Source organism: Gallus gallus, chromosome 5, assembly GCF_016699485.2.
Source record: "Gallus gallus isolate bGalGal1 chromosome 5, bGalGal1.mat.broiler.GRCg7b, whole genome shotgun sequence".
NCBI classification, from domain to species: Eukaryota; Metazoa; Chordata; class Aves; order Galliformes; family Phasianidae; genus Gallus; species Gallus gallus.
This window is the reverse complement of record NC_052536.1, coordinates 3,001,898-3,029,007: the sequence shown is the minus strand read 5'-3', so window position 1 is coordinate 3,029,007 and position 27,110 is coordinate 3,001,898. Positions and strand designations below refer to the sequence as shown.

The following is a 27,110-nucleotide window of genomic DNA, read 5'->3' as shown; positions in this document are numbered from 1 at the left end:
TGCCTGGATTAAAGTCTTCCCTTTGTTCGGAGTAATTAAAAGGTGTCAGGCTAATGAGGAAAAAAGATTATGTGTGCTTAATGAAAGGACACTACTGGAACAATTCCATAAGATAGAGAATCTGTAAGATCAGTCTGAAAATTAAGATTAATAGTTTTAATTTTCTTAATTAGTTTTCATTTTCTGAGCTGTTCTCTTGGTTTAATAAGCACAGCAGTACATTTGCAGCCCCTATTTATCCCACTTGTGGATCTTCTAGGATGTTTCCATGACAACATGACTCTAGTCCATCAAAACAATGAGCAGGAACCTGGTGAGTCCCTCACTCAGCGTTTCATGGCTAGTAGTCTACTGGTGAGAACCATGGGGCCCGTAGCTGTTCTAGTTGCTCTTTGTGGCCTTTTGTTCACTTTGATGCTTCTAGCTTCTTCTGCTGGATTCAGGAGAATTACTGAACAGGGACTATTGTTAGAAAAAGATATTTTTAATGTAGGATTTTTTGAATTTCAGTGATTCCTGTAACACGGAAAGTATTGTTTCAGTTAAGGAGTTTTGCTGTGGGAGCAAGAAAGGAAACAAATTCCAAGGGCAGCAGTCTGTGATAGCCATTCATTTGCTGCAGAGAATGCTAATCCACACCAGCCCTTAAACTTATACATTTTTCCCAGTTTGTGTCACTGGCTGGCAGACTGATTCTCCTGCTCTTTCCTCCCTCACACCTGCTCCAAGAATCCTTATGGGGAGAGGAACAAGAACCCAGTGGCAGGGGCCTGTCCCACCCCACTTCTGTGCTGGGGCACAGGAGAGCGCAGGCACTACAGGACACTAGGTATCCAGCACAGCTCCTAGCTGAGACTCAGATATCATCTCCGTGTCGATAGCAGGATTTTTTTTTGTAGTGTGTAGAACATGAGCCATCTATATTATAGAGCATCTAAAAAAATCACAAGAAACTACAACACTCCTTTTTATATAAAAGGATAAATAGAGCATTTTATTAACACTTTTTGCAGCAACAAAAGTGACACAGTCCACATCTTTTTCATTAAACACAGCAAAAGCTATGGTCACATTTTACATCACTTTGAGGCACAAAGCAAAATATTTTTTCTTAAAGTTAAGTTATGATTTGCATGAAAAGAAAAAGAAAGAAAAAGAGAAGGGAAGAAGGAAAGAAGGAAAAGAAAGGAAGTCAGTAAGAAATAAAGAAAGAAGGGAGGGACGGAGGGAGGGAGGGAAAGAGGAAGGAAGGGAGGAAGGGAGGAAGGGAGGGAGGGAGGGAGGGAGGGAGGGAGGAAGGAAGGAAGGAAGGAAGGAAGGAAGGAAGGAAGGAAGGAAGGAAGGAAGGAAGGAAGGAAGGAAGGAAGGAAGGAAGGAAGGAAGGAAGGAAGGAAGGAAGGAAGGAAGGAAGGAAGGAAGGAAGGAAGGAAGGAAGGAAGGAAGGAAGGAAGGAAGGAAGGAAGGAAGGAAGGAAGGAAGGAAGAAGAAACAATACTCGAGTTGTATATTGCGGTAGCAGGGTTTCCAATCACTAGCACGATACAATGAACAGACCAAGAATCCAGAATGGATTACTACATATAATAATTATAATTTGATAAAATTAGGAAATGGATCATTGTTGTTATTTTAGAGTATTAAGAAGTGGTCTGGTGTTGCTAACTTCAGTTTAGTTCAGTTTGGTTTAATCCCGACAACCTCAAATATATACAACAAGCTGAATGAAGGTTAATAGACTAGAAGATTATGCACTTTGTAATGCATTGCACTTATTGCTTGGTACACTAATGTTGCAGTCACTGCTGAGTTCTGCTGAAAAGACAAGCTTGATGCTTGTTGTCTTCTTTCAACCCAACACTAGTTATTTGCCACTTTGGTTTATTGTGAGTTTATATTCAGTGTCCATTATTAATAGATTTAATTGAAAGACAAATACAGTTTTTTTATTATTATTATTTCAGGGTTTTCTAAAATAGGAACATTTTCTATAATTACAGTATTTTCAATAAACTTATATCTATGTATATAACTGTGGCACAATGTGTAAAAATATGAACACTATAAAGGGAAGCATAAGGGTTAAATTATTCTCTGTTACTTCCATTGGTTTCAAAATATTCTGAAAAACAAATACATCCTTTTTCATAGGGCTTCTCTTTGGAATTTTTTTATAAGACTATATCTTTTTCTACTTTATAGTGTGTTACTTTTTTCTCTTTAAAGACGGGTACAAACATGGAATACTCTGCAAAGAAAAGAGTAATAAAGCTTATTTTTTGATAAAGAGATTTGACAGTCTGCATGAATAGTCAGACTTAACATTACATTTTTTTCTATTAGTTGATAAATGCAGGGAAGAACACGACAAGGCCTATAATTTCATAAGAATCCGTGCAGAATAGAAATAAGATTTTGTGCCCAAACATTCAGTATAAAACTCCTAAATAATTCCATTATTCATCACAGAGTAGCCTGCAGCATGTAATCACAATAAATATACAGTATGCCCTATATGTTCTTTTTTAGGCTTGATACAATTACCATTAAAGGAACTGGATCAATCCCCTGTAAATGCCTAGGACTCAACCTTTCTCCTTGTAGAAGGTTCTTGTCTTAGACTAAGCGTACAATTCCTACATTGCACTGAGTAAACACGTGTATTTAACACAATCTCTTTCAATACAGTGTAACAAATACTTAAGTGCATTTTTAATGATCAAGTAATTTTGGCTTTCTAAAAAGAGCATTAGATGTGCCAACTTGGTTGCTTAGTTGTGCTTTACTCTGTACTTATGAGTTTTAGCTCTTGTATATTGTAAGTGTCTAATTGCCCCTATAGTTTTGACCAGTAAACCCTTAAAACTCTAATGTTTATTGAACAAATATAACCTAATGAAAGTGATGACGTCACAACTCATACAGATTGCACTTTAATGATTTTTTTTTACAGTAAGACCTTCCTGTTTGATATGTGTTTACGTTTATACCACATTTTATTTCTGAGTGCAAACAATCACAATGAATTTAATCACAAGCACTACAAAATATACCCAATATTTAGGTTTGTTATGAATAATCTCCTTCCTTGTAGTTGTATGAGTCTTGTACATCCTGTTGTACAAATTCCTCTTTTTTCTCCCATCCATTAGGCCAACCACCATTGACCTGGGTTGTAGCACCATACGACTTGGTGGTACCATAATTTACATAATTCTGAGTAATGTCCCCTGTCTCTTCAGCTAGTTCATCTTCATGAATGAAGCCACATTTCTCTTCACTTGTCTGCTCAGGGTCTGCCCAGGGTTGTTTCTCTCCTGAAGCAAATATGCCATAGAATATAACACCTCCATAATGAACTAAAGCAGCAATGAGGAAGACATACTGCCACTCTTCACGTGTCTGTAAAGAAGAAATTTGCTAAATCAGACCAGTGCAAACTCTTCTGAGCTGAAAGATTCAAACTAGTTGTTGAGGGTATGGTGGCAAACTAAAACATTTACATATCCAATTTACAATTAATTACATACATCTTCCTTTGAAAATTACTATTCATTAGCATACAAAATCATTGACATCTTGAGCATACAGTGAGTGCCACATGCTTCAAATTTGCTGGTTCCTGGATGCTCTCTCCTAGAGCTCTCAGTTGGTAACACATATTCTGGGTAAGTTGTGTAATTAAAAGATTTTTTTCTTTGAATGAATTGTATTAAGCTGGAAGATTTGAAAACTGCATTGCCACTTACCTTGTTCTTTGTCATTGCTCCAACAATTATAGGGCATACCATTCCAGACAAGGTCCCGACTCCATTAGAAATCCCCATTAATATGCTGGCATACCTTGGGGCAATGTCTAAATGGTTGACATTGAATCCTGCAATGCAAATGTCAGCAACATTTGTACCATAACCAGAGCAGTACTACAGTTCTGCAAAGTAGTGTAAAGTAATTCACTTGACAGTTTTACTTAGATGTATTTTGACTATTTATCTGCATTTATTTTTCTCTAAAAGGCTTACAGTACTTAAACACTCTTCCTCATTTTCTTAAAAAAAAAAAAAAAAATCATATGATACCAAATATATTTCTCTTCCCCAAACTGAAGTTCTAAAAAATATCCCAGTAGTAACTGTTTAGATAAACCAGAAGATATTTAGATAAAGTCTGTATTTTCAGATTGTCATTGGTGAGCTTTTCACACTGTCAGTAACATGTTGTTTCTTCTTCCAGCCTGTGCCACTTCCATTTACTACTGCCCACGTTTTTTTTTTCACACCACCTAGCAGAAGGGAGTTCCCTACTGTTTCTGAGTGGTAGAATAAAAGGAGTAAAAAGAGGCTGTCTATAAATGATTTATAATCATGCTTACAATCTTTGATTGTTTCCTTGCATTATCAATACCTCAATCTTGTTCAAATGTCTACGGTAATTATTTAAAATATCTTGAAGGACATGGTTCCATATAAAGTGACTGAAGTGCTTGTTTCCAGGATAAGCACTTCAGTAAGTGAAAGCAGAAGCTAGTCCATTGGGTATCAAAAGATAACAAAAAGAGAAAAGGCAGATGTTTATACCTGGATAGCTGTTAAAAAATAGGACACTCTTCATGTTTTATGAAAAAGCATTGAATAATACGCAGAGGAAAAAAATAGTAAAAGGTCAAAATCTAAACAAAGACATATACTTAGGTATTTGTGCATAATATCAGTCCATTTGAGCTATATGTTTAATTTTGAGAAAATCCTGTAGTAAACATGACCACCTCACGTAAAAAAAAAAAAAAAAAAAAAAAAAAAAAGATTAATTTGCTGCACTGCATATGGGGAAGATTGATTATTTCAACAACTACAACAACAACAAAAACAACAATGTAAAAGACATAATATTGATTGTAGTTTGTAGTAATCACAAATTATATTTGGAATTCAGAGATTTGTTTTAAATTATTGTCAATGAATACAAACCAAATGAAATGTTCTGTCTCTTATGATAAAATAATGTATTAATAACAACGGTATAATCTTACCAGATATGGCGAATCCGCTAAAGCCTACAGCAAGCACTAGGAATGAAATAGCCACTCCTTTGCTGTGAGAATATCCCACCACAAGAAGAAGAGTTGCTTCCATACCAAAGCCTTGGAAAATTGTAAAGAAACCAGGCATCAGATTTAGCACCCTCTCATGTGTCACAGACTTTAGTATGTGGTAATATTTCATAAGATACAGATGCAAAACATTACCCTGGAACGGAATAGAATCAGGTATTTCTTTCCTCCCTAAAAAGCATATGTTCTCACTTACGTCTGATAGTCTATATTTTATTGTTTGCCTGTTTATTGTTACTTCCTGCCACCTTTAGAGTCAAAATAAAAACTGTAATTAGGTTGGAACTAATGGGAGTATACTCTCAGCCTGTGATGAGCTTTAAAGCTCTCATCGCTGCCATAATTCATTTCTGTAAGTTTAGCCTCTGATAGGTTAGGTCTGGAATCTGAGCTCTCTTAGTGCAGAGGGCTCAGATACATGAGTATCTAAGACTCACTTAGAAGCTACTTGTAAACAGATTAACCCAAAAGCTCACCTGCTCCTGTAATAGTCTAAATGCTTTTAGAACTATCAAACATGTCTTTTGAAATTAGACATAGGAACAAATGTGTTTAATTTATTAACTGCATCTACAACACCAAAAAAAGAAAACCATCTGAGTATTGTTGTATGTGCGTAAAACCATACAAGTTGTTTATTGTATGCAGTACACTTTGTGCCTATTAAGTCTATACAGGAAACTTTTCTAATGAGGTAGGAAGCCTTACCTCCACAGTTCATTATCTTTCTCACAGTGGTAGTTGAAAGAATCTGTTTGCTTCTTAAGAAGTCGGCAATTTGTCCCCCAATAGGAACAATAATTGTCATCACTAAATGTGGCACAGCAGATAAGATACCCACCTAAAATAATGATGAGAAATAACAGAGCCTAAATGGCAAGAAAACTGTCATTTTTCATTTTCAGAACCATTCAGACATTGTTTCTCTTTGATTTCAGATGTTTTCAAACTAAGAATTTATTAACCTTGGTTTATTAAATGAGTAAAACTAATGATCATAAGTTGTCATTGTGTTTCCCAAAGGGCAGACAGATTTTTAAGAACATCCAATGCCTTGACACTTCACATTTATAAATTGTTTTCACTGTTTAGATTTTAGCCAGTAGCTTTTTTTGCCCTGACTTTATAGCCTTTTCTTTTCAGAAAATTTATCATCAAATGCGTCTAAGGAAATTGCTGCATTTCTGTTGGCAGTGGGCTTGGCACAGCATTGCCCAGCAAAGCTAAAATGTCCAGACGTGTGAGGTCTGCAAGAAGATTCCCTGCAGATCACCCTCGTACATATAGTGCCCATTTTCCTTTGATTTCTCATCAAAGATATGCTGCAAGTTCCATCTGGACACAGGACCTGTCTGAGAAAATCTGCTTATAGTGAAAGATAATATACTGAATATCTGTTGGTGATATACAAAATGCTCTGCATATTAGCAAACTAATTTTGTGATGACTGTCCTAAACTGTAATATCTTTGTAGATCATTCCTTCAAAGCAGTACCAGGTATCTGTGAGCATGGCTCCAACTGCCACCTTCTATCTCCTGTAACTGCCTTGCACATGCCTTCCTTCTGGATGTGTGACATTTTGTTCTGCTGGTGAATTCTGATTATTGTCTATATCTCAAAGTGTGTGCAAGACCAAGGCTCTTGCATATTTCCTTTCTAAACTGTGTATCAGCCTATCCTGATGGCTGAAGTGAATTACATCAGTGTGCAGAGCAGACACATTCCATGGGAATGGAAAGAAAATAAGTTTTCTCTGTGCTTTCACTGAACTTGTGAAATAGTGTATTTCATTACAGTGGCAATTAAGCTGTGGTAGCTTCATGCTAATAGCTCCCAACAAGCTAGCTATTAACTATGAGGCAGCCCTGGTATTGCAATGACTGCTGTGGGGTGTTCCTAAGTGATAACTATTCCTTTACAAGCATCTATCTACAGCAGATGAAGAGATGAACAGTATTTTTTTCTGCCATTGTTTACGAAGCTCCACGTTTCTTTGAATGCACTCTAAGAAAAAATCTTCTAGAATAAAATGACTATATGACATGACCATTCTTATTGCATGCATGGCAGAAAATGTTTCAGGTGTAGCGAAGCTCCTTAAAATGACTCGAGCTATGTTTAAAATTCCACTGTATACAATTCTGAAGAGTCGGTAGGCTGGCCTGAAGTCTCTAATACCCAAACTAATGGATTTTTTGCTTTGTCTATTAACATACTACACAAACACATAATGATTTTGGACTGAAATTACAAATATTTTATTTTCCATCCTGATGGAATAATGAATCATTTACACTTTTACTTTGAGCTTTGTGTGTAGCTCAATATATAGAAAGTGGTCTTCAAAGTGACACACCAGTTCAATCCAGTTCCAGTCTTTGAAGATTGGGATATTATCAATCTGACCCTCCTTTAAAGGTGGCTTTTTTTTTTTTTTTTTTTTTTTTTTTGTTGTTGTTGTTATATTATAGCAGGCTCACAGGCTTAGCTCAGAGGGCCAGATTTTAAGACATTAATTTTGATTCTGTAGCCCATCTTTAAATGCAAGCTGGCTTTACATAATTTTGACAATACCCCGTCCTACTGCAACGCTTTGATAGCTACTCAGAACACAGTAATTACCACGTATAGTGGAAACGCTAAGTCATGCATTGAAGCAGTGATTGAACACCTGGTGGGAAGGCAGGGCCACCCCAGGGGAGCTCAGCTGCATGCAGTGCACCTGAGTGACCAGAATGGCTGGAGCCAGGATCCACCCCTTCCCAGAACTCATCTGAGAGTTGGCAGTGGAGGTGAGGGTGCCTTGCTGGAGATCCCTGTCTACCTGAGGTTTCCTGAAGGTAAGCAGCTTCTTTCTTTTATTTCTGTGTTTATGGCTGTTGTATTTGAACAAATCCTCACTGCAGCCTAGGACCTTGCTTGTCTGCTGTCATTGCTGTGTTTTCCATCTCGTTTAGTGTGGTTCAGTACCTCCTAGAATATCAAAAGGATGTGAATACCTGAAATGCACAAGTCCCTATTGCTGTCAGAAGGGGAAAATCTATATTAGTAAAAAGTTTACTATATCCTCCTGAGGCTTGTTTGATTGTGCCCCTTTAAGAGGCTGACTGAAAATTCATATGAATTAAGTGGAATGTTGGGTCAACCCTAGGTGTTATGTTTTCCTGTCAACTGTTTCTCTTCCTAAGTAAAAGAAAGGATGCAGCTCTCCCCTTATTAAAGGGAGATGTAGGAAGGTGATAAGTTGGCAGGGACCTCAAGTCCTAATGCCCTGATAATACAGGTTCCCTACAGCAGGTCATACAGGTAGATGTCCAGGCAGGTCTTGAGTAACTCCATAGAAGGTAAAGAAGACAGAATGCAGAAATTCCTGTGCATATTAGTGTAGAACTTCCTATGTTCCAGTTTTTGGCCATTGGTCCTTGTCCTGTCACTACATATCTCTGAAAATATTCTGGTATTGTCCAATTGCCTCTCACACTTTCAGTGTTTATAAACACTGATCAGATTCCTTCTCAGTCTTCTCTAGGCTGAACAGAGCCAGGTCTGTCAGCTTTTTGTTCCATGGGAGATGCTCCAGACCCTTTGCCATTGCTATTATTTCACGCATAGGTGCTGGTAAATGGTCTGGTAGCCATGAAAGATAAGATCTGAAATCTACAAAGAACAACCACATGAAAATGAAGAAAATTATGTTTCCTTCTACCTATAAATGCTACAAATGTGACTCTGATTCTTAGTGATCCTTCTTCTTGCTTAGTGAAGATGAAAGGTTTAGCTTATTCTTACATACCTTGCTTATTTCAAATCCAAACACTTCCTCAAAGTAAGCAGGCTGACTAATAAGTAACAAGTAGAAAGTCCAGCTTCTACAGAAGTTTGCAACAATTATTGCATAGACTGGCATAGATGTAAAAAACTTTCTCCATGGAGTTTTGTATTTCTGAAACAAAAGAAGGGGATACAGTCAATATTTTGATCAATAGCAAATATCTATTTCTATTCCTACTTGTTTCCTGTTCTCTAGCAAGTTAATATGCTTGTTAATGTTAATAAACAATTCTATGTACTTGAATCCCCACGACTTCAATTGTCCTAAAGTACATGCATCCACATTTGGATACTTAAAATTTAGTATAAAGACATAAATAAAAATTACACAGTACACAAGTGAGGAAACTCAGTGATCCTTATCTGTACCACAACATTCAGTTACAGATGCTGTTAGCTCTATAATGTAAACATGAATACACAATGCCCAAAAGTATGTTTATTTAAAACAAATCTGTATCTAAGATGTCACCTTTACACTGTAAGTATATCTTTTCATCCACGTTTATTTTAATAATATATTTTAGTATCTAGAACTCAATCTCCAAAATCTGACTTCAGTTTCTACCAACTCTCAGCTGTGAGGCTGTTTGGTCAATATATTTTTCTTTGTTTTATGACATTTTTTTTTTAAATGAACTGTATAATGGAAAAAGATGACAGATGGGCAGAACTACAGTCCTGCTGAGTGGTAACACCTCTCTGTGAGCTCAGGGTTCTGTCCATCTGTGTTGATCCAAGGGCAGAAAATTGCCTGAATACTGAATTGTTTTCAAAGAAGTCCAGCCCACTGGATAGACATATGCCATAATTTGATAAGTATACAAATAATACTTAACATCTTGAGAATATTTTCAGATGTCAACTATATATATATATATAAAAAATTGCCAGTATTTCTAATTCCCTGTTTAATCTAGACTAAACTTTTTTGCTTAGAGGGAATTCCTGAGGCTTGACAGCATGTCTCCAGCAGTTACCACTGTAATGGGGGATGTTCTTATGAATCTACCAGAATGTTCTATTTCAACTGGCAGTCTTTTTTGAAAAGTGAATACAGAGTAAACAGGATTTGCTTTTTCTGATGTCTTGAGTTCCTTAAGGTGGTACTTTTCCTCTAGTTTACAAAGATGAAAACAATTCAGAAGGGATAAATCAGGAAGGAAAGGAAATGAATCACTTGAACTCAAGATAGCATGAAAGTCTCAACAAGCTTTCAATTCCAAATGTAATTCTAGCTTAGCTCTTGCTCTTTTTAAAAACATATTTTGGAGTACAGAAAGACCAGGCAGGAATTCCATGGCTGATCCTCTAGCACCTCTATTCTTTTCATGAAGAAGTACTATCCACCAAGAAACCCTTCAGCAGATTTAAGATCTTCTCCTGTCCCCCCCAAAAATGTTCAATTGTTTTCTGTCTTAAAATATGCAACATGCTGCTGCTTTTATGTCGATTCATTTTGGTTTTTTTTGTTTAGTTTTTATTATTCCTATCTCATAGAACATAAGTGTATGAATATTCTTACTTCCATTGCACCTAGTAGGTTGGCACTCTCTCCAATGCTTTCTTCTATGTATCGCCTTTCTTCATCTGTGATCGTAGGATGCTTTGCAGGACTCTCATATGAAACCAAAAGCCAAAACATGTACCAGACTATACCAAAGCTCCCTTGGAATGGAGAAAAAGACTTTCAAAATAAATGCACAGTAAAGTAGCAAAAAAGAAAATCTGTGGATAATTGTAATGAATTTAAAATGGTAAATGTTGCTACGGCTTCTCTACCAAGTTATTCTAACAGAACTAAATCCTGCAAAAAAAGTTTGTGTAAAATGTGTGCAGAGCTGTACCACCACGAAGACTTCTGCTTCATTTAAAGAGTGACTTCACTGTATGTGAATATCATTTATATTCTAACATTAATTTGTACTATGCAATGAAACAGCTCCCATTTTATGTTACATGTAAATGATGCTCCATTCTGCTTTAAGCTACTATCATTTGATGAATGCACTACATCTTTATTTTACCTTCAAAGGACAAGATTGTGGCACTGTTCTCAACATAGTTACATACCAGCTGTGTAGTTTAATAATTTTCTGTGTCATTTCGCCTTAATTCACATCAATTTACAGTGCAGATTGAACACATTTGGGCCATTTTTTTTTCTATCAGTGTAATTTAATATAGCAGAACTACTGTGAGTAGGGGAGATGTATTCTCAAGTTACAGTTCTGTAAGAGTGATGTTACCTCTGAGAATCTGGGTTTCTATAGGTTTCCATAGCAGGCTGCACTACTACTAGATAGAAGTGATGGTTTTTCCAGTCTTGTTTGATAATTTGCTCTCCTTTAAATGCAGTTATTTTATTTTCTTTTTGTCAAGACTGTATTTTTTAGATTATGAAGACATTCCTGTTTTGGAGGAGGTTTCTTCATAACTTTCACATCTCTACGTGGGGTGGAGTAAAATCATGCAATACTGGAGTGAGATGAGAAGTGCATACCATACACATAGAACACCGAAGACCACCCTGTATACTGCACTAGAATCCCAGCTAAAGGCATTGCAATAACAGCTCCTGCATAGGAACCTACAAAACAAGATTCATATGGATGAAAAAGTGAGGAAACTAAGTCTCAAAGTGTTTCTAGATTACAAATGAAAGAAAGACAAAAATGGAAAGTTACTTACCACAAAAGGAAGTGGTTGCTAACCTACTTCTTTCTAATGGGGGGGCCCACTTGCTCCAAATACCATGGCAGGCAGGGTAGGTGACCCCCTGGGGAATGGGTGTGCCACAAGTTAGCTGATAGTGATCAATCAGGCAGTTCATTTTTTTTGCATGAATTTTTCTTTTAACACTGCTACAAACAAGTTGCTGAGAATGCTTTATGTTTCTATAGCCAAGTCTGAGCACAGCCATAGAAAAACTTCAGTTTCTATTAAAGTCACAGTGGATTTTGTTCATCACTCCTAATTCATTTCAGAGGACTAATGGTAAAGATATAAAACAATTATTCTTTTTTTGTTCTGCCTCCCAGTTCCCAGGGCAGAATAGTGAAGTGTTAAAAAAGAGAATCTAAATGCACAAGTATCAGAATCAAAGGAGGGATAAAAATACACACTCTCCAGAGTCTTTCTAATGCTGGGCTTGGTTCCGCAACCCATAGTTTTGTGGCCTTCTAACATTTTTTATGGCCTTCCAACGTTCCAAAAATAATTTAGCAAATAGAGCTTTCTTTTCCATTGCTCTAAAACAATAAAATAAGATCTGTAAGAGTTTAAAAACATAATGTCAGAATTTATTCACTATCTTTTAATGAACCTTTTTGAGCACCTAAAAAATCGGGTGGTGTTTTTTATTTCCTTTAAAAGGAGTTACGTTTTATGTCTTTCTTCAAAACTACTCTTTAACTCACAGTAGGAGAACTACAAGGAAATCACTGCATCTTACAGGGTTGCAATTTTAGAAAACATAATATGAAATATGCTGTGCTTTTTCCCAAAATTCATGCTTGAGAATTACTATGATGTCTGAATAGTTCTATACAGCAACTTTTCTCTTTGATATTTTATTCCTTCTGAAAAAGTAGGAAAATGTTGAGTTTATCACTCTCGTGTTACAAAAAGCTCTTCAAATGCTTTATTTTATTTTCAAAGATTTTATAACCAATTTAATGTGCACTTCAGTTTTTGTTCACTTAAGATTACATCTTTTTATTTTTAAGACTGTCATGATGTATTGTAATCCTACTTCAAACAGTACTGCTTGAGCTGCCTTACATTTACCATTCCTTTCAGCAGTATCACAGAAATTAATGATGAAAAGGCTATTTTATTTTGTAGTTAAGTACTTGCATCTGTTTCTCTCCTCCATGGTCAAGCACAACTATATCTATGCAAAGTACTTTTCAGGAATGTTTCAATATTTACACACGTATAGTTCAAGAACTTGAATGCCAGCCTTCCAACTTCCAGGCACATTCTTTTTGAGTCTTAAACAATAAAGAGCATAAAATAAAATGAGCTTGCACAGCCCTTAGGAAGAAAGAAGCAGGAATCTCATGCCTAAAGTCTGAAACAAATTTAGAAGACAAGCTCATTCTTTTCCCCTCTTCAATCAGTGTAGAACTCCAATTCATTTCATCAAGAACATGATCAGAGAAGCTATGAGAGGTCAGAGAGTCTATGTGAGAATCTTCATTCGTTATTATGGATTTAGTTTGCAATGCTGGACAGCAAATAACTACTGAGAATAACTGCAGTGCAAGGCCTGTGCAGAACAAGATTTCAATGAAACTTCAGTGTTCGTTCTTACAGGCTTCTCAGCAAGGGGAAATTTTGCTGTGTAATTTTATAGGTATAGGAAAATCAAATTGCTGTAACATCGTACTAAAAATCAAAAGTAAATTGAAAACTTTTTCCTCATAAAGTGAGATGATTGCTGGTTAAATGCTATCAATCGTTTGCTGGTAATTTTATTTTTCCATACCTCTACAAGGCCCTGCAGGATCCTGACAAAGATGACACACCCATAATGCACCCTGGCTGCGGATGGTATCAACATGTTGAGGGAGGATGTCAGCAGTATAGCAGCACCAAATACTCTGGAAGGGTGGAAAAAAAATGTGAATGAAATAATTTCAGTAACGTTGAGGAAGATTTATTCCACAGATGTTCACATACTAATATAGACAAGTTTAAATGTATGAAATTTATGTAGGGAATATGCTAATTGCTGGACAGGATTATTATCTACTTTCATTTAGTGTTATAATTTGTGTGATAACACTCAGACCAAGTACAGACATGCAGAAACCTGTTTAGTCTGATTTCTTGAGTAAATACGTCTTGTGCAGTCATACCTATATCTTTCTCTTTATATAGCTCCACTCTTCCTTTTCCTGAATTTTTACCTTTCTTTCAACCAAACCTAATTCAATTCTCTAATATCTGGAAAAATAAGAAATTAGAACTCTAAATGTTTTGTTAAAACAGGTAGCTGGGCAGAAGAGAGAGACTCTCATTGGGACTCTAATCATAAGAAAGTGGCGACATGTTCACTACTTCTAGAGTACAATCTCCTCAAATGCCAAAGCAGCAGGAAGAATTTCAAACAGAGACAGTATGTTCTTAAACACAGGAGCATTTTCCATAGGAAATGCTGCTTCCTGCTGTTTTCTTTTCTAGGGGCCACTTACTCATGAATTTTGACTCCAACAGCTTCCCAACAATTGCATTATTTAAAGTACGTTAAGTACATGCGTGAAATGAACTATCATTTTTAAAAATCCACTTTTAACTGCCCATTTTCTTAATGCAAAGTCATGTAATGCTAAGAAAAAATCCTGGATATATGTTAGCACAGGCCATCGTGGTATCTGATGTGGAACTGATTTGACAGAGCCCTTTAACTTTGGCATATGTTCTTCAAAAATTGGTGCAGTGCCATAGATTAGTGAGAAACAGACTTCAGATTAAGGAAGAAGTGATAAGTTTCTAGAAGAAAACTCCTCTTAAATAAATCTATTTTTTTGTAATATCTGTTTAAAACTACAGTCTGATGCAAACACTTAATAGCAAGTTGAATATATTCCACTTCTAAAAGTTTGACAAGTAAGAAATGGCAGCCATACAGAGAAATACTGCTTGGTGTTTAGAGGAAACTTCACTCACTGTGTTCCCTGTGCTCTGCAACTTATGGCAGACACGACCTAGCTGTGCATGCAGCTTCTTTCTGCCTTCGTTTGGCAGCATGAGCAGTGCATTTGCTGGGACTGACTGGTGTATGTGTTTGTGTCAGCAGGTTTGGACTGACTTTGGTCATTATTCTTAATTTTTGTATGTGTCAGTTCTTCTTTTGTAGCTTTGTGGTAGTGCATAGACTTGCTGGAGCAGATTCTTGCCTAGTATTAATCAGTGCAACCCTTTTTAAGTCACTGTTCCTGGCAAAATCATGTTAAGATAGAACATAAAAATTGTTCTCTTTATAGGGATGAGATCTTCAAAATTGTTATGTAACTATTTATTCAAGGAAAGTATAGTTTTTCACTTCTGTATCTGGAATCTGCTTCTGTTTGCCTCAGTTGAAAGCTGTTTCCCAGAATTTCTTTGTTCTTATGTTCACTAAAGAGTAGCTGTTTCCTTGAATCTGTTCCTTCCAGAAAATAAAGTAAAATGCAATTCAGAGAATGATCTGAGGTGTACATCTTCCAAATGAAAAGTCTTGCCCATATTTAGACACACAAGTACAAGTGAACATTCAGTTACACCGAGGATCAGATAATAGAAGAACTCAACAATGTTACTTGAGTGTCAGTTCTTTCTCAGAGCCATGCTTTATCAAAATCTTCCTCAAAAACAGACCCATAATTTTTCTTCCAAATAACTATGGAATTGAGGTTAGAATAAATAAGAGTTAAATTTATGATTCTTGTCGGAAATGTCTCTTTAATTTGCATTCAAGAAAAAAATTAAAACTACGATTTTAGTACATGTCTACTGTAGAGAGCCTGTTTCCTCTGTAACTCCCAGTCAATGCCAAATGCATCTTCTTTCATTTGGTTTGCATTATCTTTTCATTTCTCAATGCACACTCATAAATAACATCAGTCTTTTCCTTGTTACATTCATTTCCCCTCCACTATAACCAAATCCTTCTTCCTAACAAAGTATTGTGATATGCTTCTGCTTTTTGATACAGATTTCCTGTTTATGTTTTAAATATCTCAGCTAACTTATTTATAATGGTTTCTGGCAAATAAAAATGCATTTCTAAGGAATTTTTACTCTCCCACACACCAAGCCCCTGAATTGTTGTATTATTTCAGTTCTTACCATTTTGTTACATTTACTAAGCTACTGATTTTATGATTTGTTTACTTTTTCTCCTCCTCCTAACTACTCATTCATCTGCATAGATCTGATGAAAAAGGTCAGACAGATTACGTATACATTAAGCCATGTTTTTTCTGTACGATCCCCATGTTTCCATAACAAACAGATGTGGTCTTCCATAACTGTACTTACGGCAATTGAAAATGGATTATGTTTATTTCTGAACAAACATGATTCTCTTTGAAATGAGACTTTAGCCTGCAAAGGGACAAACATTCCTTCCTATCTAACACTGCACTGTTTTTTTTTAATACACGTATGTGTTTTTCCTCTTGATATTCCGATTTCATCTTGAACAGATCAACATGACCCTCAATGGATACACAGTCTTAAACTACCATGCCCTCCTGCACATTTCTTTGGCCATGGCTTCTGCAGCAGTGTGGACTTGTGCTGAAGGCTTTATATGTCAGGTACAAATACCACCAGAGTTCAACATTTCTTAGAGAGGGAGCCAGATCCTGCTGTATTGTGTTGAGGCCAGCCTAGGAAAGTAGCTGTGCTGTTGAATTTTCATTCAGAGGTGTCCATAAACATTGGTTTCATGCTGGGCATGCTGTAAAAACCAGAAAACATATCTAAACTCCATGGCATAAATGAAGAGCTTTAGTAGGTTTAAGGTAAAGTCTGGGAAAAACTGCAGCAAGCCACAGAGATGGAGCAGGCCAATGACAATGCCATTACTCTCTGCCTTGGCATTAGGAGGGAACTAAACTGTTGTGATATCCCTTCAGCAGTCCCTAGATAGGAGGGAAAATTCCTTTCTGACCCCAAAACAGCAACTAATTAAAATATATAAAAGAATTTAACCATACACAGAGGACAAATTAATAAACATGGTAGTAGTATGTCAGGGAGGAGGTAAAAATGTAAATCCTAGCCCACAAAAGTGACTAGAATCCTTGAAACAAAGAATTATACTTTGCTTATCTATTTCCATTTCTAGACTCAGTAGACTCAGTCCCAAAAGACAGGATCTAACATTGAACCTCAGTGTTTTACTGACAAAAGCATTACACAGAAGTTGTGAGCTGAGACTTAGTCCTTCTGTAGTACAAGTAGTAATAACAGCAAAATCATATTTGACTAAGAGATGTTTGGAATGGGAACAGAGGAAGGAAATAACACTGACAAGTCAGGAGAAATGCTTAGAATGGAATGAAGTTGCGTGAAGAATTAATCTTTTTGATTTTCAAGCCAGTTGGTTCATTTTCCTCTTTGGGTAAAAACTAAAGAGAAAGAAATGCACTTATTTTCACCTCTGGATTTCTAATCTCTGAAGTCTCACTATTCACATTTGCTTTTTTAATGCAATTCATATTACATGAGCATTCTGCATGGAATTGCATTATAGATTTGGTTACGTGGTTGAAAGAAGTGTCAGCTTATAAACTGAACTGAGAACAGTGGGAATGCAGATGCTTGCCAAATGCTGAACACCAGATGGGTGACGTGTTGGATTACGCATATGATATCTGAGAGAAAGGAGTCCTGGTTGGAAGCATCCTTTTACCCAAAGGAGTAAAAATTGGTCCAATGATGCCATAAACCTAGAACTCCTTTCCCATGTGCGCAGTAGGACTCAATTCCCCAGCTGTAGGAATTGAGTGCATTTCATTGATGTCATTCTTTAATGTCATTGAAGATTTATGGTTATCTATGTCTCCTTATTCTCAGATAATTGTGGTCTACTTTCATTAAAAATAAACTGTTAGGGAAAATAGTATGTCAAATCTAAAGCATATGGAGTACCTTAACTAAAGTTCATTCTTGAAAAAAAGAAAAACAGATAGCTGTATACACTCAAAATAGTAATTTTAGCTATTTATTTCAAGAAGAAAGTGCTTCAAGATGCTTAAATATATGCAGTATGAATGAGTTATGAATGTCGTGTCATTAAAATCCAAAATAATTAAAGAATAGTAAACGCTGGTCACCTAAGACTATACAACAAGATAATGTATACTTGAATGAAACTGGGAGCTACAAATGCATAGAAGGTGTCACATCAGTTTTCATTATAAACTAAACAAGTTTTCAGTGACTTTACTAGAAAAACCATAAAGAACAGTAACTGAATGACATTTTGGAGGCAAAAAACAATGATCATCATTTCACCAATGTACTGATATTTCAGATTGTTAGTTGCTACTTAACATTCCCTTCTTACAAGGTGTCTCTCCACTTATACTAATTGTGATGAGGGTCTTCTGAGACTTTGATATAGATAATTTTGAGGACTCATATTTGCTATAGCTTGATCTGCATATTTTGAAGATGAGTAAATCCCAAAGTATTCCCAAGTCTGTTTGTAGAATAGACCTTTCAAGGTCTGACTGGACCAAGTGCCAGAAAGAAATGGCATGTATAGATTAATTCAATATCTTTCAGGAATACGAAGTCTCTTTGACCTTCTCCCTTCGCTGAGTTCCATTATTACCACTGATGCGTAGAAGTCAAACCAAGTTCCCAAATACTTCTCACAATGATCCATTTGCTCTTCAGACAGAAGATTTTTTTGATCCAGAATGTATTTTTTGAAGACTTTGGCGCATGATGGCAGCATCATGGTAATTGATGCTGGATGTAAAAGCCTCCTAGGTCATTAAATTCTGATCAGTGCTCTTACCAGCAAGTGGATTACATCATCCTTTCATAAGCAGATGAAGTTCCAACTCAGAAGTAATTAGCATGTGCCCTACTTATTTTGGAAGCCTTTCCAGCTCATTGCTTCCTAGATCTGATAGATATCTTACACTCATACTGTCTTATTTTAGCAGTTCTAGTATCTGCAGTTTACCCCAATAGCAATCCTATCTTATTTCTTTTTCATCACTAAGCAAGCTAGGCCCTTTCCATCCCATCTTCCTTTTCTTCATTCATTTTATCGCCCAATTATCCCTCTCTCTCTCCTGTTTGAATTCAGCAGGGAAATCTCTCAAACCTGCAGTGTTGTTTTACAGCTCATTATACCCATATATGTCTAGATAAAATTCAGACATATTCCTTCTAGCTCATTAGCTTTGGGTTGGCTTGCTCTTTAAATTTGAAATTTGCTAGATCATGTTTCAAACCTAGATCATCTCATTTAAATTATCTCACCAAGTTCCAGGTCTTGGACTGGTCTTGGATAAAACAAATCATTAATGTTCTTACTTCAAAATATTTTATGGATCTGGCAATGTATAAACTCAGAGGCTATATTTGTACTGCTTAGAGGAGTGTTTTCTGATATATAGGCTATAGATGACTATATTTGCACTGTTTGGGTTAAATGTGGATTCTTTCAGAGCAAAATGACAGTGACATTAATATTGCTATGCAACCAGCCTAAACTGCATTTTGTAGCATGAAATCCAGTGTTGATACTGCATTGGGTTGAAATAGCAAAGCAGGTAGAGGTGATTGTAGATATTTTTTGGGAAAAGTGCCTGGTATTTACTATACTGTTTCAGAGAGGACTAGATTTTCCTCTTTGAAAGATTCTGAGGAATCATACATTCAGCAGGGATTCTGGAGGTTCAAGACCTGGGAGAGAGCTGGAAGCAGTTACTTGGCAGTGCTGACATATCTGGATGATATTATCTCCTATTCTACACCCAAATAGTAAAAAAAAAAAATAAAAAAAAAAAATAAAAAAAAAAAATCGTTTTTTGTGGGCTTGTAGTAGTCCACTGAGAGTAACACAGGTTCTTCTCAGAAAAAAAAAAGAAAATAATAGTTATAGTGTTATAATATAATGTTAATGATAAGTATAGAGCTTCCAAGCAAATTTCTAACACCATTAATGATGATTTGCTTACGTCTATCTTATGTCAATGCAAAGAATGCTTGTACTAACTTCTGAAAAAATTGTTTTTCCTCCATATTATATTGTGGCAATTGTTTGCATTTTTCCAGCTGTTTCCCCACACTTCAGTGGTTATCTTCTTGACTGCAAACTGTGAGTAGTCAATCTGGAATATTTACATTACTTATACTCATGTTTATTCGGTGCATACCTGCCATGTCACTTGCTCATCCCCTCTGTAACTTAAATAACCTAAATAATCCTGGTAATATTTCTCTTACTGTAGTTATCTTTTCACTTCGTAGTTATGCTGATTACCCTCCTTGGGATATTTTCTACTTCAATTTGCTTATTTGATATGAACTAAGTGAAAATGAACTCCATATGGGGAGACGTTCTGCAAAGTTATATCATCATTCTGGCTTATCTCTAGCACTGACTCATTTCTGCCTACTCTGTTAAACTTTCTACTGTGGACATATTCACCTTAAATGCCCACCATGAGAGTTCATGGCTCTATGAATGATAGGCAGAATATAGTTTTTTTTTTCTGAATCAGGTTCTTAGTTTGCATAAAATAGCATAGGGCTAATGAAGGTGGAATTATGCCATGAATATTAGAGTGGTCGATGAACTCAGCTGCCTAGCAAACAGACAGAATATGCTACCTCTGACACTGGGGGGAACTTGGCTTATTCCCAAGTGTCAGTCTTTGGCTGAATGTACTACATGGACAGAATTGCTTAAAATCAATCCTATCCAATGACAATCTGTGGCCAGAAGCCATAGTACAGCAGCTCTATCTGTCTTTTTAAAAATGTGATAAAAACTAGTTATTTTCATTCATGTGTGTAGAAGAGAGGAGGGGGATGTGTCTCCGTGCCTTTCATACTAAATCCTATTACAAGCCTTTCATAAAACATTAATATGTAAAAGCTGACCTCCCGTCATCTAATCTAGTATAATAAGGGCTTGGATACATTATTAATTTTTGTCACACATCTGAGCCCCCCTTTTATCAATCAAAACCCCGATTCAAATCCCTTGTTGCATCGTTATATTGTGAAAACAGCTCCATCATTCATGACAGAAAAATGGAAAGACCCTGAGCCATATGGCAGAGGGAGCAGCAGTACCTGCCACCCAGAGATGGTTCTCCAGTACCCTACTTGCAGTAACTGGTGCTTAAAAGACTGCAATACAGTAGGGTAACAAAATTAAAATCTTTTTTTTTTTTTTTTTTCTTTTGTGTGTGTGTGTGTGTGTGTGTGCAAAATAGACTACTCTGCCTGGAAACAGACAAAACCAACACCAGTGCCTGGGACTGTAGCCCAGTTAAATCCGCAGGATTTTGAAGTGAATCTGAAAGTTGCCGTTGGCAAGTACAACTTAAAGGTTATCTCCTGCAGTGCAAGGTCATCCTATGTCTTCAGAAGCTCAGAATTTGGCTCCAGTCTCAGCATTCTGTGGTTATGCACCAAAAAACTACAACATATTATATCTACCTATGGCAGAATGTAAAGAGGTGTGGTTGCTTTCTATTTCAGCTTATATGTTTTATGTTTGTTGTCGTTAAGACTAAGTTAAAGAGAAACATATTATGATTTCACTGACACACTAATGACACTCAGTGAAAATGTTTTGGACTGACATGAAATACTCTGACATACAGCTGTCTGAAATATCACTCAATTTATTCATGAAAATAATCCTACTGGACAATGTACTGGGTACAAGGATTTAGCCCGTAATAACAAGATGAATGGCACTTGGAATTTTAAGAGAGAGTTTGATTTTATGTGTTTTCATTCAGACTGGAACGTGACAATGATGAAGAGCTCAACAGAGATGAGAGATAACTGAGTTATAGAGGAATTTAGAGTAGTTTTGTAATGATGACCCTTAATGTGAATAGTGCCAGGATTTGTAATTTCCCAGATAGTGGGAAATATAGGTCATTATCATGGAATTATAAGGTAACTCGTTATATTTTTTTAAAAACTGTCATTCAGTTTTCATATTCTGCTTTCATTAGGTCTCTGTGTAACAGAGTTCTAATGTTCAAATACATACAAATGAGTTAAAATAGTCAGCCAGCATTGCTTTACCAAAAAGTCTGTGATTATTGCAGATCTATTTTTGAAACACTATTTGGCATCTACAGTCAAAGACTGCATATGCAACTGCACACTTGGGAATGAATTCCTGAGCATGTATAATCTAACAGTGACCCACTAACTTCAGAGAATCGTTCCTGAATAACAGTAAGTATGTGTTTAACCTGTTATTTTGAAAATCAGTGAGGAAATATTGCTACAACACAGTAAGGCTTTTGTGAGGACAACCGTTTTATTACAGATTTCCAGTGAGTTTTTAAATTATTTTTTAAATGGTATATCAAAAGTTAAAATATAACTGGTTACTTTCAATGTTTATGCTTTTTATAACCCCTTTTATCTGGTTGCTTCTTACTGATTCTTGTTATCTTTCTATCTTTTACATCTTTCTAAAACACACATTTATATCCAATGTTTTTTCAGTTTTATAATCAAATTATTTCCAAGTATTGTTTTTGATATACCGATACACTGAATACATAGCTCTTGCTATTGTTTCACTTTATGACATGATATTCTATCTTAGGAGTTTTGTGACTCTCCTGTAACCCACTTATGATTTTTTTTTTACTAAAAACTCATATTAATACTCTTACGCAAATTACTTGCAACGATCCATAGTCATTTCCATTGACCTAATTTAGAATTGACCATTCTAAATACAGAAAAATACATACCCCACGATTACACTGACTTCCTTACAAGAGCATCACATAGAACAGCTTAAATAGCATCACAGCTTTCCAGAGCTTTCCCACTCCCTGATGTTACTTTGCATTTGAGCCTAATATGTATTAGTGAGCAAAAAACTTTACCAAGTCATCTTTAATATATCACTGGTGTGCCTGATCCATTTTTTACTAATGAGCTTATCAACATTTCTGCATATTCCTGAAATGGCTGATGAAATGTGAATAGAACAGTAGGTCTTGTTTAAGGACTGCTCAGCACTATCATAGCAGTAGATACGTCCTTGAACACTAGTTGCACATTAATTTCTTTGTAGTCTACCAGTGTGACTAGTATTACTAGTCCAACAGCAGGCTCTCACTTGGTTGTGAAAAACACAAGAAGGGACTCCATCACACTACATGTGAAGTGGGCAAATATCCTAGTAACCTGGTGTCTTATATGGTATAAAGGCAGAGAAAAGCATATTCTGGGAGAGATAAAATACAGTCATCCTGAGGGATTTCAAAGGCAAGAAAAACTGCTCCAGTTTGTAGACGGTACTGACACTGCTCTCAAAGCTTCAGAACATCCAAATCTCTTTACACTATGGTTGTTAAAATACTACAAAAGGATATAATTATTAAATTTCAGTTCTCAGTTTCTTATAACGATATTGCAACCTTAGAATTGTGTTAAAACATTTAAACATTTTGATCATCACGTTCCTTTTAAATCAAATATATAAATTAAATTTGAAGACTACCAAAGCACCTATTTCTTTTTCTTCCGTTTAATAAGAGGTTGTCAACCACTGAGAATTATTTCTTTTTTAATATTTGTTAAGAAGAGGCAAAGCCTGATTAACCCCAGCTAACGTTATTTTAATGGCCTAGGTAGAAATTAAGACTTAGTGTATTTAGAAGACTGACAGGTTTCATAATGTTTCTAATCACGACATAGTAATTGCATAATGATAGCCCCTTGTCATGCTCACATTCAAACCTGTAGTTTAAAAGTATGAAACTTGTGCTCTTAAACAGCATTAACTGTCACTATGAGTAAAAGCTCTGCTAATTACCTAGTGTGGATACATTGTATTAGTGCATAAGAGTTGAATTTACATGTTTCCTTACAATTTTTCAAGGAAAAATACCCATAAACAAAGCAAAAGTAACTCAGGTCCTGTCCTTCTCATGGAAACCACACTCAAACTACTGAAAATTCACTGAATACAGCACTAAATCCCCAATAATCTCAAAATAGATTATCACTTTGTATTCATTCTTTTGACAGAAAGCTTTGATATTACTAGCAAGAGTGCACTGTCACCAACAAGCATTTATCTTACTGTTCATCTGTTTTTGGCCCTTCAGTCTCAAAAGCTCTGAATCATAGCTGTTTTTTGTTCTTGATGAAGATGTTTACGTAAATATCTCTGCAGAAACAATTCTACTCCCATTGTAGAGCAATATGGGGAGAAGAGAACTGTAGTATAAGGCTGTACATAAATTCGTCTTTGAGGAACAACCTAGGTTAGATACAAACTTGGATGCTTTGTGACAAAGTACTTTCTCTAGTAGTTCAGAGCACATCTTAATACTCTCTGCTATCATTGTATTATGCTTCCTTGATGTCAAGATTCATTGCTGATTGACCTTCAGAAAAGATATCGGTGAACTAAACCCTACATACAGAACTCCACATTGCACTTCCTTTGTTCCTTCAGCCTACTGTGGTTGGTTGCACATTAATTTTGTTCCAGTCCTCCTCTGCAAGAAGAAGGAAAAGGGAATCCTCTGTTTCCACACGACTGAAGAGATACAAGTTTAAAGCTTCACTAACTGCAAATGAGGGCTCACCTGAAGCCCCAGTCCATATCTTTTGAAAAATTATATTTCTTGCAATGTGCTGAATGTTCCTTCTTTCTATGGAAGTAAACAAAGGTTGACAGGTGCACTGACCTGGGTTTGTTTAGCCTCTTCTTCCATGTAATTAGTGATAGCACTAGAAAGAATGACCTCAAGTTGTGCCAGGGGAGGTTCAGGTTGGATGTTAGGAAAAACTTATTCTTCAAAAGAGTGGTCAGACACTGGATTGGGCTGCCCAGAGAGGTGTTTGAGTAACCATCTCCAGAAGTTTTCAAGAAACATATAGATGTTGTGCTAAGGGATGTGATTTAGTGGGGAAATATTGGTGGCTGGTGGACAGTTGGTATGGATGATCTTGGAGGTCTTTTTCAACTTTGGTGATTCTCTGATTCTAAGTGCCACTGACCACTGGCAAAGGAAGTGCTAGAAGAAGTATTTCTCAGTGCTCTCTAGAATTCTCAAAGATGGTTTTATTTGATCATGTTGGTTCTACAGCAGTGTAAACCTGCTATGAACCTAAGATAAAGCATTTTCCTAAACACTGGGCTGAGAAGGCCATAGCAAAATTATCAGTGATGAATACTAATTGCGACCAAAGCTATCAAGAGCATATTTCTGAGAAACTCCATTTACTGCTTAAAAATCTGTAGATCACTATATGTCTGTGAATCACTATATGTGATATATCAGAAGTAATGGGGATCTATGCATGATAAGAGCAACGGTTCAAAGCAGAACAGAGTATCTGTGCAGCAGGAGCCTTGAGTTCTACAGTTAACAAAGACTCTCAGTAAAATGCTACCCATTTACAGGCTCCATTGAAAAGAAATATATTAGAGTTCAGAGCTTGGTGTTGCTAATTCTTGATTGGTAGTAAGCATTTTAAAATAAGGATGGAATCAAAAATAAAGGGTTTCAGCCCAGCTTGAAATGAATGCATTGTGTGTAGAAAGGTTTACTTGATACCACAGGAGGGGCATTTCTTCCATGTGTTATGTCTTTGTGACAATTTCATGTTATATCAACCCAAACTCTATAATAGGTTGCTCGACTGAATCCCCATGTCAAGCAAACTCAGTCCCTCTTGAAAAATCTGGATTTTTCTTCAACTAAGGACTTTTTCTCATAGCTTGTCTTGAATCTGGTGATGCTATAGTAGAGACATTTTTTATGTGGAGGATACCTGAAGTTATATTTTCTGTATAAATTCAAACTTGCTCTGAATGCAAAGGAAACAAATGTCACAAATTCAGTGATGCTTAAAATAATTAGAAAAAAGTCTTTGTTCTCATCCACTATAGTTTGAATGGAGTGGTTGTGGCAGAAGAACATATAAAACAACAGAACTTTATACCTTATATTCTAATGGTACCTTAGGCTCCCTGGGGTTTCTTGGAAAAGGTATAGACATCAAGCTTTGCACCTTATTTTGAGTGTCATGTGACCCTACAGCTATCCCCTTCATTTCAATCTGAATATACAGATGTCAAAATCTGTAACATTCCAGCCAGTACACCTAACAATCCAAGGCTGTTCTAAGCCATTTTTTATCTGCAAATTAAATAGAAGTCAGACACCATCTATATTTTACTGTTTGCAATTACTAGCAGCTAGTTCCTTTAATCTGTGGTTTATGTGGTCATTTCCCCTGTGTTGTTGTTTCAGAAGTTTCCATGATGCTAATAACAGATCATGGATCTATGAAAAAATGCTAAATTAAAATACGTCCAGGTTAGCAATTAGAACTGGCCTATATTTACTGATGTAAGTGTAAATATCCATGAAGAGGAAGAAAAATTTGAATGACCTAGGTCAGGTAGCATGTGTAAGCTACTTAGTTTTCTTGGGAGTCCGCGCTTTTGTCTTGTAAACCTTTGTAGCTGCACCACTTTAAATCTGTATTGATTCAAATTACTGACATTACTAGGGCAAACAAGGACAGGCTTTTGTTTCTCTGAGTCAGATTCGTCAGTATTAACTCACATAAGACTTCCATTGATTCTGAGAAGCTATAGACTCTGCAAAGATGCAAAAAAAGCTCAAAGGAGGAACCTTTTAGGCAGCTGTTAATTGTTCTTCGAAATAGCCTTTTTAGATTTCTGAGCTATTGACAAAAAGATGGCACCTCTAAACTGGCAGACAATGCATATCCCACTTCAATATATACGTTGCATTCTGGGTTTGTTTACCAAGCGAGGGTTATCTCAGTTACAAAGGATCTGTCCATTAGTAAACGTTCTTTATTTTTAATGTAGATATTTGTCTAAAAGCTATTCACCTTGGAATGGGAACCTATTTACCATAGCTCCCCTCTTTCTCAAATAAATACAAACCAGCTTTCTTCCCAGGCAAAGTGTCTCCATCAGCCTATGCCTACCTTTGATGTTGCACACTTCTGAGAATAGATAAAGGTATGTATTGCTGATTTTAATAACCATTTACACTTAGTTTGTTATGGTTTTGAAGACTGGCACTAGGACCTTTGCTGTTTCGCCAACCGATGAGCCTGTGGCATTAAGTATGGATGTGAAAGCGTCATGTGTCTTGAATACTCAGCGGATCTAATTAACAGGTAGAATCGCACCCCGGGTGCTTGAAAAATAGCCAGACACCATAGAAACCAGTCCTTAAGTCCCCGCACCATCTGCACTTTCTTTTCATTGTGTCTCATTGAAACGTGTTTGTCGACCATTCTAAGTTCGTTTGCGTTAATGGAAAATTCCTGCCGATGGTTTTCTTTTTCACATGGAAAACAACAACAACAACAAAACAAACAATAACATTCTTTCGGGGAAAAAAAAAATCTCTCAGGCTTTGCGGAAATAA

At 36.2% G+C, this 27,110-nt stretch overlaps 1 protein-coding gene across 1 annotated transcript in view; it reads right to left on the bottom strand.

The window, feature by feature from the left end:
* Positions 1-965: 965 nt before the first annotated feature.
* Positions 966-27,110, bottom strand: part of SLC17A6 (solute carrier family 17 member 6) — a 31,349-nt gene continuing 5,204 nt past the window's right edge. The window contains exons 4-12 of the mRNA NM_001168383.3: positions 13,433-13,547; positions 11,632-11,719; positions 11,444-11,530; positions 10,466-10,608; positions 8,903-9,052; positions 5,816-5,948; positions 5,027-5,137; positions 3,747-3,874; positions 966-3,399 (exon numbers count right to left, since the gene is read on the bottom strand). Of these exons, the coding sequence (NP_001161855.2) occupies positions 3,067-3,399; positions 3,747-3,874; positions 5,027-5,137; positions 5,816-5,948; positions 8,903-9,052; positions 10,466-10,608; positions 11,444-11,530; positions 11,632-11,719; positions 13,433-13,547 (1,288 nt within the window). The 3' untranslated portion in view covers positions 966-3,066. The remainder of the gene's footprint in view (positions 3,400-3,746; positions 3,875-5,026; positions 5,138-5,815; positions 5,949-8,902; positions 9,053-10,465; positions 10,609-11,443; positions 11,531-11,631; positions 11,720-13,432; positions 13,548-27,110) is intronic.